At 45.9% G+C, this 17,775-nt stretch overlaps 1 protein-coding gene and 1 non-coding gene across 2 annotated transcripts; one reads left to right on the top strand and one right to left on the bottom strand.

Annotated features, from left to right (window-relative positions):
- Positions 1-344: 344 nt before the first annotated feature.
- Positions 345-8,185, bottom strand: LOC130681824 (zinc finger protein 449-like). The gene is made up of 4 exons (XM_057495396.1): positions 7,663-8,185; positions 5,810-6,014; positions 1,215-1,331; positions 345-937 (listed from the first exon to the last, which is right to left on the bottom strand). The coding sequence occupies exons 1-4, from the start codon at positions 8,011-8,013 to the stop codon at positions 345-347; spliced, it is 1,266 nt and encodes a 421-aa protein (XP_057351379.1). The 5' UTR covers positions 8,014-8,185.
- Positions 8,186-13,947: 5,762 nt separating this feature from the next.
- On the top strand, positions 13,948-14,049 carry LOC130682054 (U6 spliceosomal RNA). Its single transcript, XR_008995376.1, has one exon. It is a non-coding gene; the product is annotated as a U6 spliceosomal RNA (small nuclear RNA).
- Positions 14,050-17,775: the final 3,726 nt, after the last annotated feature.

Below are 17,775 nucleotides of genomic sequence, written 5' to 3'. Positions count from 1 at the left end.
TACTTAACTCCTATGCTGTGGTTGGCTTAGGATGACAATTTCATCACAGCCATCAAACAAATCATTTTTTTCCAAGACAAAAATATCAAAACTAGGACAGTGGCAAGAGTTGGTGAATACTCTAGAATTTATATGCTTTGGAAGGTGGGTTTTAAACATAAGAAAACACAAAACTATCCTTATGAATAAGCTCAAACAAAACTGTTCTGCCAAGACAACCTAGTGTCGGCTAAGACTTTTGTGAATTAGTGTTCGTTTGTGTAGGAGATGCTTCCCTCAACAAATGCTCAGAGGATTCTTCTTGAAAGTTGGTGCACATAAAACCTGCTTTCCTTATGAAGCTTCTACAGCCATGGATACACTTCTATGGCTTCTACCCTGTGTGGTTTTTTCAAATGAAAACTAAGGCTTGATTTCTGCCTATACATTTTCCCACAATACTCGCACAGGAATGGTCTCTCATCAGTGTGCGTTACCTGGTGTACAGTAAGATCTCGGCGTCGACGAAAACATTTCCCACAACTTTGACATATATGGGGTTTTCCATCTGTGTGGATTCTCAGGTGTCTTATAAAACTTACTCTACTACAGAAAATCATGCTACACTCATGACATTGGTATGTTTCTTGTCCAGAATAAGTTTTAAGGTGCAATACAAGGGATGACCGTTGCCTGAATCGCCTCTTACACACAGCGCATTCAAAAGGCATCTCCTCTGTGTGACCCGGATGATGCCTTATGAGGTCTCCGGGACTTTCCTGCTTCTGGGGTCTGGGGCTGAGGGGCCCTTCCCTGCTGGAGCTCTCAGCTGCCTCTCCTAGAGACGGGCTCTCGTCATGGACAGGCACTGGGCCATCCCACGGCAGCTGCTCTGCGGGAGTTCCCAACGGACTTTTCAGCTCTTCTGAGTGTTTGGGTGAATTGGGCCCATTTCCATCTAAAGAAACAGAAAATGGATACACAGTTTCCAGTTTTTTCTGCCTGGACATATTTCTCTATTTTCTCTCCCCATATCAAGGCTTGCGAGAAGGAATAGACATTGCAGGAGCCACTGTGCTCCAAGGAGGATGGAGAGATGGGGACCAAGAGGAGTCATCCTCAATGGCTAGTGGGAAGACACAAAGTCCCAAGTGGCATCCCGAATGTCGTTACCCTGGGACGGGGGCTCAGTTGCCCTTTTCCTTCCTCCCAAGCTTCAGTGAGCCTGCACCTACCTATCACAGAGCCGTGGAGTCCTGCCATCCCTTCCTTGGGGTCGTGGAATTCCTTCTCCCACGGCTCTTCTTGATGCCCTTTGGGGAGCCTCAGGTCCCGGATTGGCCATGAGCATCCTGCCAGAGGAGGGATGGGGAGGAAGGGTAGGTTGAGTCACCACGGGTTTCTCCATCGTCTGAGCTGCTTTCCTGGACATCTTATTCGAGAAATTTGTCCAAATTTGACACATGCCCATGCAAGGCTGCCTGCTGTGTTTTATAGGGTATTATGGTTCCAGGGTATTTTGGTGAACAGTGAATGCCATCAGAGTCATGCCTCTATGCCTACTTCTGTTGGCAGGGCTCTTCTCTGTACCCATGATACCAGCCAGCCGGTGTTCCCACAGTAACCACCAGAGAAGCTGTTCTAGAAGTGGGCCTAAGGGTGTAAACGAGCCCTCTTTGCATTGGCCCCTCACCGGTTCATTTCTCCATTGCAGCCTGAGACTCCTTAGCTCATGAGGCAGCTGGCACCAAACTCGAATTCTCACACATCCAATTTAAAAATTAGCCCCCAGAAGCAGACTTTTCTCCATTTAGAGCCTGCCTGCTTTGCATATCCCAGAAAACCACACCCCCAAATCTGCTAGCTGTCAAAAAGAGGGATCCTTGTGCTTACGGGAGGACTCCCAGGCCACTGCTGCCCTTCAGAATTCTCTGACCCATAGACTCCCTGGGATGCTGCTGGGCTATGTGTGACATCAACCAGACTAGTAATTCCCTTCGGTGAGCCCTCAGTCCCTGGGAACTTCCCTTGTCCTCCTCGCCTTCTGACTTCTGACTCCCCCACAGGCAAACCTCACAGATGCCAAACAAGCTGTGTGCGCTACTGCCCCCTGCTGGGCATGACTCTTCCTTGCTCAGTCCCAGATCCTCAGACCCTGGACACCTGGTGAGGAGATGGGATTTGGGTGACCAGGAGGGAGATACGGGGGGGACATCCCAGTCAGTAGGACAAAGTATATAATATCATTTAAAACAGTAATGAGAAAGGGGTAGTTTCCTTTCCTCCTCATTGCTGTATGTTTCTTCTTTAATTCATTCTCTCTGTCTGGTTCAGGACACGGGACTGTCTTGTGCTTTAGAGACTAAAGTATTACAGTCAAGAGCAGTATTGCTCCCCGACACAATACGTGAGCCTTGGACCTGCCACTGTTGCTAAGAGGGGCGAATTAGCATGGGGACTGGAAATGCACACACATAGAGATTCATAACTAAACATGACTGAAATGGTTCTGCCACTTGCTGCAATGCATTCATTTTAGGAGACTTCAACACAATACTCACACCAAAAGAAAAATCAACCAGACAGGAAATAAGGAGACAGAGGCATTGACCAACACAATACAACAGATGGCCCTAACAGACATCTGAAGAACACTCCACCCAAAAGCAGGAGGACACACATTCTTCTTAAGTGCACATGGAACATTTTCCAGAATAGGTCACATACTAGGCCATAAAACGAGCCTCGATAAATTTAAAAAGATTGAAATTGTGCCAACCAGCTTCTCAGACCACAAAGGTATGAAACTAGAAATAAATTATGCAAAGGAAACAAAAAAGCCAACAAACACATGCAGGCTTCACCACATGCTTCTAAATAATCAATGGATCAATGACCAAGTTAAAACAGAGATCAAGCAGTATATGCAGACAAATGAAAACAACAATACTCTACAGCCAAAAGCTTGTGGGATGCACCAAAGACAATTCTAAGAGGAAAGTATTTACCAATACAGCCTTACCTCAGGATACAACAATCCCAAATGAATAGTCTAAACTCACAACTAATGAAACTAGAAAATGAAGAACAAATAAGGCTCAAAGTCACTAGAAGGAGGGACATGATAAAGATCAGAGCAGCAATAAAAATAATTGAGAAGAGTAAGACAGTAGAATGAATCGATGAAACCAGGAGCTGGTTCTTTGAGAAAATAAACAAAATAGATAAACCCTGAGCCAGACCTATCAAGAAAAAAAGAAAGCATACACACACAAACAGAATCAGAAATGAAAAAGGAAAAGTCACAGTGGACACGATGGAAATACAAAGAATCTTTAGAGAATACTATGAAAAATTATATGCCAACAAATTGGACAGATTACAAGAAATGGACAACTTTCTAGAAAAATTCAACCTTTCAAGACTGACCCAGGAAGAAACAGAAAATCTGAACAGACCAAGTACCAGCACAGAAATCAAACTGGTAGTCAAAAAACAAACTAAGAACAAAAACTTCTGGGCCAGATGGCTTCAAGGACGAATTTCATCAAACATTTAAAGAGGAGCTAATACCCATCCTCCTTAAAGTTTTCCAAAAAGCAGAAGAGGAGCGAGTACTTCTAAACTCATTCTATGAGGCCAACACCACTCTAATACCAAAACCAGGCAAAGACACCACAAGAAAAGAAAATTACAGACCAATGTCCGTGATGAACATAGACGCAAAAATCCTCAGCAAAATATTAGCAAACCAAATTCAAAACATACATCAAAAAAGTCATCCATCATGACCAAGTGGGCTTTATTGTAGGGATGCAAGGATGGAACAATATTCAAAAATCAATCGCTATCATACACCACATCTACAAAAAGAAGGACAAATCACATGATCACCTCAATAGACACTGAAAAGGCATTTGACAAAATTCAACCTGCATTCATGATAAAATCTCTCAACAAAATGGGCATAGAGGGCAAGGATCTCAACATCATAAAAGCCATACACATACCCACAGCCAACATTAATACTTCATAGCAAAAAGCTGAAAGCTTTTCCTCTAAGATTGGGTACAACAAGGATGCCCATTCTCACCACTTTTACTCAACATGGTAGTGGACGACCTAGCCACAGCAATCAGACAATACAAGGAAATAAAAGAAATAAAATCCAAATTGGTAAGGAAGAAGTTAAAACTGTTACTGTTTGCAAGCGACGTGATGTCATACAAAGAAAACCCTACAGACTCCACCAAAAAATGATCAGAATAAGTGAATCCAGCTGAGTTGCAGGATACAAAATTAATACACAGAAATCTGTTGCATTCCTGTATACCAACAACAAATTATCAGAAAGAGAAATCAGGAAAGCAACTTCATTTACAAGCACATCAAAAAGAACAAAATACCTAGGAGTAAACTTAACCAAGGAGGTGCCTCAAGACATTCATGGGAGAAATCAAAGAAGACACAATAAATGAAACTATATCCTGTGCTCATGGATAGGAAGAATTCATATTGTTAAAATGGCCATCCAGACTTAGGCAATCTACAGATTCAGTGCACTCCCTATCAAAATACCAATGGCATTCTTCAATGAACTAGAACAAATAGCTCTAAAATTGATACGGAACCACAAAAGACGCCCAATAGCCAAAGAAATCCTGACAAGGAAGAACAAATCTGGGGGGATTATGCTCCCCAACTTCAAGCTCTACTACAAAGCCACAGAAATCAAAACAATTTGTTACGGGCACAAGAGAAGACCTATGGATCTATGGAACAGAATAGAGAGCCCAGACATAAACCCACACATATATGGCCAATATATGACAAAGGAGCCATGGATATACAATGCAGAAATGACAGCCTCTTTCAACAACTGGCGTTGGCAAAACTGGACAGCTACAGGCAAGAGAATGAAACTGGATTATAGTCTAACCTCATACACAAAACCTTACTCAGAATGGATCAAAGACCTGAATGCGAGTCATGAAATCATAAAACTCATAGAAGAAAACATACGCAAAAAACTCTTGAATATAAACATGAGTAACTTTTTCCTGAACACGTCTCCTCGGGCAAGGGAAACAAAAGCAAAATGAACAAGTGGGTCTACATCAAACTAAAAAGCTTCTGTACAGCAGAGGACACCATCAGCAGAAAAAAAAGGCGTCCTACAATATGGGAGAATATGATGTAAATGACTTGTCTGATAAGGCGTTAACATCCAAAATATATAAAGAGCTCACATGCCTCAACACACAAAAAATAACCTGATTAAAAATGATACTTGAATTAACAAAAATGCACTCCGGGTGAGCCTGCTAGGGATAGTCTGCTTTCTACACCAGAAAAAAACATGTAGATTTTGTTCAAATGACATAGGTATTTGGTTTATACTGTGGTGGAGGATTAAATCCTCATAGGGGACCTGAAGCCCTTGAGTATATTAAGAAAGTATCAAGTGAGAATAAGGCTCTTTTCCGTAAAAGCACGGAGGCCCTTGGAGCCACATTACAGGTCCTAGTGATGACATTTGCAGGGATTCGGTCCTTATCCAGAGAATCCCAAATCCCAGTCTTCCTGGGTAAATTTCTTGGTCAAGAGCCTCCTGCAGAGGATGATTAGTTTAAGGGGTTTTTAATCCCATTTTATCTAACCTTCTTTATGCATTTTGCCCAGCTATTCCAGGACAGACATCCCCTCCTTCTCTTTAACAGAGTGGGTCCATTTCCATCACATAGGTGGTGTTCCTTAACCAGACCAACCTTGCAGAGCTCTGGAGCTCTCAAACACAAACCAAGGAAAGGAAATAAAGCCCTTGCCTTACCTGGGTCCAGAAAGGGCTGGCATTCCCCAGCAGCACCATAGCTCAGCTCCTGCGGCCCTCCCTGTGGGATGCACGCCTCTGCCACTGGGGCCTCCGGGGCAGGTCCCATCACTTGGACTGGGGGTGACTCCAGGTGGATGTCTGGTGGTATGTGCGCCGTTCCCACCGGTGCCAGTGCTTCCAAGAGCACTTCCTGCCTATCCACCTGGGGAAAACGCCACAACCTGTCATTGTAAGGTCTAGACGAGCCCTGCCCAGCAGCAACATAATGTGAGCCACCCATGTCATTTTACATTCTCCAGCGGCAGGTGAAAATGAGTGGAAAGAAAGAGGACAGGTCATTCTTAATCATATGTCTTCTTTAATCCAACACACCGCAGCTATCAGGATTTCAACATGTAATCGCTATAAACAAGTATTAACCAGACAGTTCACCTGCTATATTTCATAGTTAGCCCTCTGGATGTGCTGCGCATTTTACACTTACAGCACATCTCAGTTTGGACTAGCCCCGTTCCAGGTGCTCTAGAGGCACACGTGGCTGGGGGCCACCACACTGGCAGTGCACGACAAGACCACAGGAGAGAGACTCTTGCATGGTGAGCCGAACCAAGGACACAGAGAGGAAGGACGATACACTCAATCCATCCTAGGAGGGCAGGAATCTTAGGAAGGCTCCTGTGCAGGCAGGCTTCTGCTGAGCCCGGCGACACACAAGACTGGAGGGCCCCAGCTGCCCAGCTGGAAGCACTTTCTCCCTTCTCACAGATTCTGCCCTGTGCTCAGCTATGGCACAACCCAGACAGGTTTTACCTGGTCGTTTTGACAGGGGCAGCCCACCATCCCCATGGGGTGTCCCCATGGATATGATGGCTGCTGGTGGCTATTGGAACTGCACAGGCCAGAGATGAGTTACACAGAACTCATAGTGCACAATTACTCCACCTCCCAAACAACTGTGGAATGTCCCCTTCAAGCATTCATGTAGGTGAAAAGAGCCTGTTAAGAACTTCATCCTGTTGGTAATATAAGTACAACTGGTTGGTTTTGAATAGTTTTAGATAACTTGAAATTGTAGGAACTGCAGTCCTGTGAAAATCAAAGGAATTCTATACGACTGACTGTTTGGATTTACCAGGACTTGTTTGCCACTTTGGAAACCCCATGAGCAGCAGCAACCCTGCTCAGTGTTTGGGGGGTATCACTCTGAACATGGGGCTGTCGCCCTCACAGGGAATCGATGCACGGATGTAAGCGTCTGACAGCTTCATGAGGGCTTCTGATGCACTCAAGCCCAAACGCGGGCAGGTGGCCATGCTGATAGTTTATAATGAACTACCTTACTGTTCCGCTGTATTCCTTCCTGACTCCACCTGACTCAGGCTGGCAAACTTTTTGTACAGAGCCAGACAGGAAACATTTAAGGTATTTTGGGTCATTTCCGACCTGCCACTCATTATCTATCCTCTTTTTTAAAATAACCCTTTATCTTGTAAAAAGGGAAAAAACGCCATTAGGTAAAAGGGCATACAAAAGAGGCAATGGCAGGACGAGGCCTCAGACTCTAGCACAATATTGATATTTTTGATGGATGAAGGTAGGTAGGTCATTCTATCTATGAATTTAAGAATATTTAAGAGGTCATTACAAAATATTTGTTATAGGTGGGGGAGTGGGTACGATGGGTTGAGAACCACTGACCCACATGCTGATTCCAGCAGAAAAGAAAAATGAAAATGACGGCAGTGAAATCTTGGGATTGAGAAAAGACAGAAAAAAATGTCTAATCCAGTCCCAGCTGCCTCTGCTACTTCTTTGGGTCTAATTACCAAGATGCCAAACTCTTTTCTTACCTGCTGCTCTGATACGTCAGTTTTTGTCTGTAAGAATTCTATCAGTGAAAAAAGAGCTTCTCTATTTTTCATGCTAAACTGCCTGGTGCAGTTCTGTATCTCTATGGGCAGAATCTGCATGAGTTGCTCCAACACTAGCACTTCCAAGATTTCTTCCAGACAACCTAAATTTGGCTTCAGCCACTGACGGCAAAGTTCCGAGAGTTTCTTGAAAGCATCACGTGGCCCAGCTGCTTCTTCATACTGGAACTGTCTGAAGCGCTGGCGGAAGACTTCACGGTCAGTGTCATACTCTTCCAACACGGAGCCCTGATTCAAGGTCTGCATCGCACTACCCAGGGGCACAGCCATGTCTCTTCCAACGGCGGACGATTTAGCTGGGGCCTGAAGTCTCAATTCCAATTTGTTTCTCTGTGTAGCCGTCAGGGGAAGGAGGCACCTACAGCTGAGGACGGGACAAAGTGAGAAAGGAGAAACCACAGTGGTTACCCGAGGGCTTACTAAGCTCCCTTAACTGCGTCCATCTCACCAAAGCCCTAAGGTAGCAGATGGTCATCTTCTTGCTTGGCTTGGAGAATCTGATGAAAGCCATGGTCTCAGTTCCTTGAAAAATGCACACACACACACACACACACACACACACAAACACACACACACACACATCCAATTCTGCACCCACTTTTCAGAAGCTTAATAACAATTCCAACTCCACCCACAGACCCTCTAGAAGCGTGTGGTCCAGCACAGCAGTCATTAGATCCACGGGGCAGTTTAAGTATAAATTAGTTAAAAATTCAGCTCCTACCACACTTCAAGTGCCATCAGTGCAGAGAGTTCTGCTGGACACCACTGCCCTAGAATTCCACTGACCCAAGGTTAAGAACCCCTTCCCCTAAATGAACCTCCATAGATCTGTGGCCTTTAAGCCCATTCCCAGTCTAATTTCTATTTTCTTGCCTTTCTGAATATAGGTGGGCCAGAAGAGAACAGAGGAGCGACACTCACAACCCACCCCATGAATAGCCGTGCAAGTCCATCCAGCTTTGAGTCACCCTAAGTCACCTGCAACCATGGGCATCTTAGCCAGAGCCACGCCTTGCAAAGGCAGCAAATCCTCAGTCCCTCATTCTTCTCCACTCGAGGTGTGCAGTTGAGCCCACATCCCTGTGACCCTCACCCTCCGATAGCATGCCGAGTGAGAAAATGCACTGCAGCAGGACAGCCACCAGGAATCCCGTCTGCGTTTAGAGGTGAAGGACATTCACCACGTTCACCACACTGTGTGCCAGGTGCTGTCCAAAGGCTAGTACCTGCCTTAGTCCATTTAGGCCTCACCCAAAGTCAGGCGGTGGTACTAGTATCATGCCCTGAGTACACACGAGGGCACCGAGGTTTGAGGCTTAGGAGGACTGAATGACTTGTCCCAGGTCACACAGTAAATGCCAGAGGGAAATAAATGGTGATAAGGTTAGACTCAATAGACTCCTCCGATGCTCATTTCTGAGAACATCCTAATGTTCGTACCGCAACCTCTGTGGTCACAGAACTGGTCACCTACAAGTCTCCATAGGTCTGGAGGCCATACCTGCCTTTGTGCTCAGGGTCCCTCTCTCTCTGCATTTGCCAGATGCCTCCTGCACCTCTTCTCTTGCCTGGAGTGGGACAAGGGAAAAATTCTCAGGACTCTTCACACCCAGTCATCCCACTGGGACACTCCCCCATGCCACCCTTCATCTGTCGGGTAGCCTGGACTTTTGTGCCAGGCAGATGTAGGTGTGCTGACCTGCCAGCTGTGCGACGCTGACACCCAGTACTCCTGTAGCATGAGAACAGCCATAGCATCTACTAGATAAAATTTCCTGCTGTGGATCCAGGCTCCAGAAAGCGAACAGCAGGAGACCTAATGCCCATCCTCCTTAAAGTTTTCCAAAAGGTAGAAGAGGAGGGAATACTCCCAAACTCATTCTACGAGGCCAGCATCACTCCAATAAGAAAACCAGGCAAAGACACCACAAGAAAAGAAAATTACAGACCAATATCCCTGATGAACACAGATGCAAAAACACTCAACAAAACATTAGCAAACCAAATTCAAAAATACATCAAAAAGATCATCCATCATGATCAAGTAGGATTTATTCCAGGGATGCAAGGATGGTACAACATTCTAAAATCCACCAATCACCACATCAACAAAAAGAAGGACAAAAACCACATGATCATCTACATGGATACTGAAAAAGCATTGGACAAAATTCAACATTCATTCATGAGAAAAACTTCTAACAAATGGGTACAGAGGGCCAGCACCTCAACATAATAAAGGGCATATATGACAAACCCACAGCCAACATCATACTTAACAGCGAGAAGCTGAAAGCTTTTCCTTTAAGATCGGGAACAAGACAAGGATGACCACTCTGTCCACTTTTATTCAACATACTTCTGGAGGTCCTAGTCACGGCAATCAGACAACACAAAGAAATAAAAGGCATACAGATTGGCAAGGAAGAAGTTAAACGGTCCCTGTGGCAGATGACATGATATTGTACATAAAAAACCGTAAGGAACCACTCCAAAACTACTAGATCTAATGTCTGAATTCAGAAAAGTTGCAGGATACAAAATTAATACACGGAAATATGTTGCATTCCTATACACTAATGATGAACTAGTAGAAAGAGAATTCAGAAATATAATTCCATGCACAATTGCATCAAAAAGAATAAAATCCCTACGAATCAACCTAACCAAGACAGTGAAAGACCTATACCCTGAAAACTACATGACACTCATGAGAGAAATTAAAGATACCAATGAATGGATTAATATTGTCCAAATTGCCACACAGTCTGAAGTAATAAACAGATTCAAGGCAATCCCTATCAAAATACCTACAGCATTCTTCAATGAAATAGAGCAAATAGTTCTAAAATTCATATGGAATCACAAAAGACCCCAAATAGCCAAAGAAATCCTGAGAAGGAAGAATGAAGCAGGGAAGATAATGCTCCCCAAGTTCAAGCTCTACTACAAAGCCAAAGTAATCAAGATAATTTGGAACTGGCACAAGAACAGAACCACAGACCAGTGGAACAGACTAGAGAGCCCAGATATAAACCAAACCATATACGGTCAATTAATACATGATAAAGGAGCCATGGATATGCAATGGGGAAATGACAGCCTCTTCAACAATTGGTGTTGCCAAAACTGGACAGCTACATGCAAGAGAACGAAACTGGACTATTGTCTAGCCCCATACACAAAAGTAAACTCAAAATGGATCAAAGACCTGAATGTAAGTCATGAAACCATAAAACTCTTATAAAAAAATATAGGCAAAAATCTCTTGGACATAAACATGAGCAACTTCTTCATGAACATATCTCCCCTGGCAAGGGAAACAAAAGCAAAAATGCACAAGTGGGACTATATCAAACTGAAAAGCTTCTGTAGAGCAAAGGATACCATCAGTAGAACAAAAAGACATCCTACAATATGGGAGAATATATTCATAAATGACATATCTGATAAGGGGTTGACATCCAAATTATATAAAGAGCTCACGTACCTCAATAAACAAAAAGCAAATAACCTAATTAAAAAATGGGCAGAGGAGCTGAACAGACACTTCTCCAAAGAAGAAATTCAGATGGCAAACAGGCACATGAAAATATTCTCCACATCTCTAATCAGAGAAATGCAAATTAAAACCACAATGAGATATCACCTCACACCAGTTAGGATGGCCAACATTCAAAAGACAAACAACAAATGTGGGTGCAGATGTGGAGAATTGGGGACCCTCCTACACTGCTAGTGGGAATGTAAACTAGTTCAAACATTGTAGAATGCAGTATAGAGGTTCCTCAAGAAACTAAAAATAGAAATAACATTTGACCCAGGAATTCCACTCCTAGGAATTTACCCTAAGAATGCAGCTGCCCTGTTTGTAAAAAACGTATGCACTCCTATGTTTATGGCAGCACTATTCACAATAGCCAAGAAATGGACGCAACCTAAGTGTTCATCAGTAGATGAATGGATAAAGAAGAAGTGGTACATATACACAATGGAATATTATTCAGCCATAAGAAGGAAACAAATCCTACCATTTACAACAACATGGATGCAGCTAGAGAGTATTATGCTCGTTGAAATAAGCCAGGTGGAGAAAGATGATTATCAAATGATTTCACTCATATGTGGAGTATAACAACAAAGAAAAAACTGAAGGAACCAAACAACAGCAGACTCACAGAACCCAAGAATGGAGTAACAGTTACCAAAGGGAAAGGGACTGCGGAGGGTGGGTGGGAAGGGAGAGATAAGGGGGAAAAGGGGGAATTACGATTAGCACGCATATGTAGGGGGTGGGGGTCTCAGGCAAGGCACCATAGCATAGAGAAGACCAGTAGTGACTCTACAGCATCTTACTACGCTGATGGACAGTGACTGTAATGGGGGTATGTGGTGGGGAGACTCGAGAATGGGGGAATCTAGTAACCGTAATGTTGCTCGTAAGATTGTATATTAATGACACCAAAAAAAAAAAAAAAAGGCAAGCGAACAGCAGCGTGCCGGCACAGAAGAAGCGCTCGAGAAAGGCTATTGCTCCTGAGGTCTCATCCCTACGGAGCTTCTCTGTCCCCAGCCCAGGCACCCACCTACCCGTCGCTGGAGGGCAGCCAGTACCCGGGCCGGTTTGGGCTGGTGACCCGCAGGGCTGACTCCCCCCAACCTCCCAGCACGTCTGTCTTCCGGGGCACTGACCGTCCCGGTGCGCCTCTCCCGGCCTAGACGCGGGGAAGGGGCGGGCACGTCCCTGAACTTGGAGCTGGGGGCGACTCCCCAAAGCCTCCCAAACGGTCGCGGGCTCCCAGGGTCCCGGGACATCTAGGGGAGTGAAAAGAGCGCACTTGGGCCAAGGCCACGGGGAGGCGCGCCTGAAATGACTGAGGAGGGTTAAAATCCGAGGCCACGGGTGCGGGCGCGGCCCGGAGCGATCCCCGGTGAACATGTCCTCCCGGAGGGGCGCTCCCAGCCCGCAATAACCGGAAAGGCGTAGCCGGGTCGCAGGCAGCGATGGCGGGGACCCGTGCCGGACGGGGACGCCACAGCCCCCGCTCCACCTCGCGCCCGCCGCCCCCCGCCTCGAAGGGGTGGCCTGGGCGTGAAAACTCCCTGGAAAGCTCTGCCTGGGCACGGGGTATCCAAAACTCGCCGCCCCAGCCCCCTAGGGGAGCCTGGCTCCCAGCCCTGTGGGGGTCCGCGCGTCCGAAGCTCGGGAACTCACCGCCTCCGCGCGCTGGGCTCGAAGCTTCCCCGCGCGGAGACCGCGGCTGGCTGGCTGCGCTTCCGACGCGCCCGGCTTCTGCCTGATCCACAGCCGATCTGGCCGCGCCCCCAGCTCCTCACCGTCTCCGCTACGGCCGGGCGGACCCTTCCGGCCGCGAGGGCGCAGGTGCACGTGGGGAACTTGGGTTAAATCCTAAAAGCTATCAACATCCAATACCCTCAGTGGGGGTGAATTTCTTGGGAGAGAAATTTAGATTTCTGGGCCGCACCCCGACGTCCCGAGGCGTTGGCTCTTAGTTTGGGCGCCAATGAGGGCATTTTAATAAGAGTTCCTGGGGATTCTGCCTGGTCCACTGTTGCTCTGAAATTCCCGTTTTTGACTTGGCGTTTGCACCTTGTGAGACAGGAGACCTCACACTTCAGAGACGTAATGGCCACGACAGAATACTGTATGATCTCACTTTTATTTGGAACCCAAAAAAGCCGAACTCATAGAAACAATACAAAGGTGCGCCTGGGGCTGGAGTTCCAGGAAATGAGGAGATGTTCATCTAAGTGTACAAACTTCCACTTATAAGATGAATAACTTCTGAGGGTCTGACATACAGCAGGGTGACTATAGTTAACAGTGCTGTATTATATTCTTGGAAGCTGCAAAGAGAGTACATTTTAAATGTCACCATAAAGAAAAATGTAATATGAGGTGACTGAGGTGTCAACTAACAGGGTTGTGATAATCATCTTGCAATACATACACATATCAAATCATGAAGTTTTACATCGTAAACCTACACGATGTCAGATGGCCATTATATCTCAATAAAGCTATGGGGAAAAAAAAGAGAAAGAGGGGGCCAAGGGAGGGAACAGGGTGGAGGAAAGGAGGGAGGGAAAGAAAAAAAAAGAATCCTCTGCCAGGAGTCAAAATGTTACACTATTTCACAAAAGCTTAACCACAAACAAGAGGCTTAGTACTGAACCTGGGTGATCGCCTCGGCACCACATATACTAAAATTGAATGATAGAAGATTAGCATGGCCCCTGGGTAAGGATGACTGACAAATTTGTGAAGCACTCCACAATAAAAAAAATAAAATGTACGGAACCTGGGGTAACCACGCCTCAGGAAAACAACTGCCCCCATGACTGCCTGCAGCTGCAGAAATAACAGAAACACTGTTACTGCTTCTGCCTCTCAGCTCCTCCCAGGGAGTGAACCTACCTTCTGACCCTGCCCAAGCCTTTCTGGCCTCAGCAACTAACTTTTTTGTTTCTGAAGCTTAAGAGGCTGTGTGTAGCTTCCAATCCTTTTTCCCTCTGTAGTCGGGATCCCCAATCGGTCCATGGAGATAGTTACCTCACTTTTAGGTGCAGATATATCTTTACTTCTTTACAAAATCTAACTCCTCTGTCATTGCCGTGGACTTTGGTGGGGATGGAGGATATTTTTCCCCCTCTGAAAAATTGCCATCTCGATATGCATTGACCTTTTCTCCCCTCATGTAACATTCAAAGTCAGATCTATAATATGATTGATGATATTTTAGAGGAAGTGTGGTATAGAACCGTACAATTTGTTGATATTTGGTTTGCACTATTACATGTAAAAACAATTGGCCAGGTTTGTAACATTCAATTTATAATCTCTTTAGGTTTTGTCTGTTTCAAAAGCAGAATCAGAATTCTTTACCAAAGCATGGATCTGATAATAAAGGTTGGATTGGTAGAGGAGTTTCAAGGATATAAATAGTCAGCTGTCATCACGTCAACTGTATGCAACCCCGTTTTTAGTGGGAATAAACACTAAATTTTGAAGTCATTAGAATTTTGATTGTCTTGTCACTACTATCAAATATATAAACCAGAGAGCAAATGTAAAATAGAATTTATATACATACATATATATATATATATATATATATATATATATATATATAAAGTTAAGATTACTACGTAGTAAAAACAGGAAGGATTCCACCTTGAAAATAAGATTGCATCCAATTAGATAAAAAGCAAGTTTCTTAACAAACAGACAATAACTCAGCCCACATTGGGAGCAAAGCAGGCAGTCTTGATTGATATGCTCCTCCCAGCCCAGGAAGCTGCTATCCTGGGAGGAAACCAGAGTAGTAAAATTCTTGTAAATAACCAGGAAGACTAATAAGAACCAGTGTTTCTTCAAAGGTAAACATTTGGGGCCCAGTTAGCAGGTGTACATGCCTCACCCTTTGTCCCTCAACCGCCTATGAAACCCCTAGACAACACACCACCCTGGGGCTCTCTTGTCCCCTCCTGGCATGAGCCAGGAGCTGTGTCCTCTCGCTTTCTCTCTAAATAAAAGCCTCTGCCTTGCTCTCCTACCTCGACTGTTTGTGAAGTTCATTCTTGGACTCTGTGAACAAGAACCCCGGCATCAGGAACCACCAGGTTTTCCTGTGAAACATTCATAAGAGTGTATATAAATGACATCTTAACACAAACAATCGATTAGATAAATAAATTTTCCTGCCCAACATGTAAGGAGCGTGGAACTCATTACTCTCATCCTCATAACAAGAAAAAACATGAACAAACTGAAAATCAACGACTCTTCTCAAACATACCAGGGAAATGATGTCACAGCGCTAACCAATGCCCCAAGAGGTGGAGCAAGAGGTAAATATGGAGAACCACAGCTTACAAGAGGCAGAGCCCAAGAAGAGTACTAGCTCCTGGAGCCGCACATACAAGGCAGACCTGGCCTCATCTGTCACCCAAGCCATCTGTCCGGGGTCTTCACATCTGTCTCGGGGAATGTTTTTGAAATGAAGGGAGGAAGGAGTAGAAGGATGCGGGTCTCCACCCAGCAGGTCCCCAGGCATGGCTGCTGAGCGTGAGCCTGTGCTCATGGCACAGATGATGGAGCCAGGCTGCTCAGGCCCACAGCCCATTTCTCCCTGGCTTGGCTCCCTCAGGCCAGTTGTTCTGCTTCCTTTTGCTCAGGGTCGTCATCTACAACTTCAAGGAACTCGGCAGAGAACACACTCTCAGCCTTAGCATGACCGCTCCTCTAGCACGGAGGACACACACTCTCAGTCTTAGTGTGACTCTGCCTTGAGGAAAAAGCCTGCCCTCCTTTTTCTTTACCTTTCTCAGCTTTAAAGCTGATGCTGGCTGAAAGGACAGGCATTTCTCTGTACGCTCCCTCTGTGACCCATTGCTGCCCAAATCCACCCCACAAACCCCAGTGATTGCCTCGTCCAGGGGACACTCGGAGCCCACGGCACTGGACACCCATGTCCCCCACTCCCTGTAGATGTCCTTTGTCACCCAGCACTCCCTCACCTGCCTGTTGGGCCCCCCTTCCTGCCTCCTCCCTCAGAGGCTCCTCGGCAGCCACTCTCCTCCCTGCAGGACACGAAGGGCACACAGGTCTGGTCCACGGTGCCCACTGCCTCTCTCCGGGATGACTAGGCAATGTCCTCCTAACTGGGCTCCCTGCTTCCCTTCTCGCCCACCACAGCCTGCTCAAACCAAGCAGCCACACGGATCTGTCTACCACATGAGACACAATTCGTAGTCCTTCTTGGCTTCAAACTCTTCAGTGACTTTCCACGTCAGGTAGTGTAAAAGCCAAGGAGTGTAGAGTGGCCCACAAGGCCCTATGCAGTTTGAACCCTTCCTTCTGAGAGTGTCCCCTTTCTGAGCTCAGTTCCTGCTAGTCTGGCTCACATGCTCTGCTCCGGCCCCTGGGCTTCTCCTTGAACACATCAGGCACACTCTTGCCTAGGAAACTTTGCACTGGCTGCTCCCTCTGGAGAGCTCCTCCCCCAAATAGCTGCCTGGTGACTCCATCACCTCCTTCAAGACTTTGCTCAACTATTGCTTTCCAACAAAGCCAACTCAGACCACCCTGTTCTAAAATGCAATCCAACCCCTGCCCCAGCACTCGGGAACCCCCTGGCCTTGCTGTGTTATTCCATAGCATTTATTGTCTTCCATCATATTCGTGTGTTTTATTACTTATTATGATTACAGTCTCCTTTTCCTTCCTCGTATGAGAAAATTTCATCCACAGGGCCATGATTGTTGCTGCTTTTGTTCATTGTTTAATTCCAAGTGCCCAGAACATTGTCTAGCTCATGATCAGTACTCAAGAGACATTTATTAAATGAATGAATAAAGGCAGTGGTATAGTATAGCAGAGTAACTGACACAGTCGAGTGAACAATGAATAAGTGGTAGCAATGGTGATCAAAGAGTCCTAGGATAAATTCCCATTGGGCCCCATCAAGGGAGCCAGAGTGTAAAAGACATCCCTAAATGTCACATACTCACACGGCCTCTTTGTCTCTCTCTCTCTCTCTCTCTCTCTCTCTCTCTCTCACACACACACACACACACACACACACCCCACAGCTGATCTATACCTGGGGTAACTACTGACCACCTATTGGGTTGTCGAGCTTTATGTAAAGCACCATGAATGCTGCTGAGCACTGGATTTTCTGTTTGCCCACCTGGGGCAGGATTGGGCCACACCTTCCATGCCAGGTTCCCATCTTCCCAGGGCCCTCACACAGTAGCCCCTCATCCCCCTGAAGCATACACAGTGCTCAGACTCCAGCTCATTTTGCTAGGGACCCCACATTTGCAACCTCCCAGTCCCTTTGTCCCCAGAGGAGCGCTCCCAACCCTGGCTCCCAGCTGCAGGGGTGGCTCATTCTTGTGTGCACTGGGGAGTGTCCCCAGGTCCCCAAGGGCCACGCCTGCTTCCACCTAAGCCCCAGCGTGCCCTGTCTGTCCAAAGTGGCAAAGGTGGCAGCAGAGAAG

The sequence above is a fragment of the Manis pentadactyla genome, chromosome X, assembly GCF_030020395.1.
Source record: "Manis pentadactyla isolate mManPen7 chromosome X, mManPen7.hap1, whole genome shotgun sequence".
NCBI classification, from domain to species: Eukaryota; Metazoa; Chordata; class Mammalia; order Pholidota; family Manidae; genus Manis; species Manis pentadactyla.
The sequence above is the reverse complement of the archived record's forward strand: the minus strand, read 5'-3'. Positions and strand labels throughout refer to the sequence as shown.

Coding starts and splice junctions, on each gene's coding strand:
- LOC130681824 (XM_057495396.1), bottom strand. CDS start 8,013: ATGGCTGTGCCCCTGGGTAGTGCGATGCAGACCTTGAATCAGGGCTCC. Junction 1,332..5,809: donor CCAGCCCTTTCTGGACCCAG/GTAAGGCAAGGG, acceptor CTCCTCTGGCAG/GATGCTCATGGCCAATCCGG. Junction 938..1,214: donor ACTCCACGGCTCTGTGATAG/GTAGGTGCAGGC, acceptor CTGTTTCTTTAG/ATGGAAATGGGCCCAATTCA.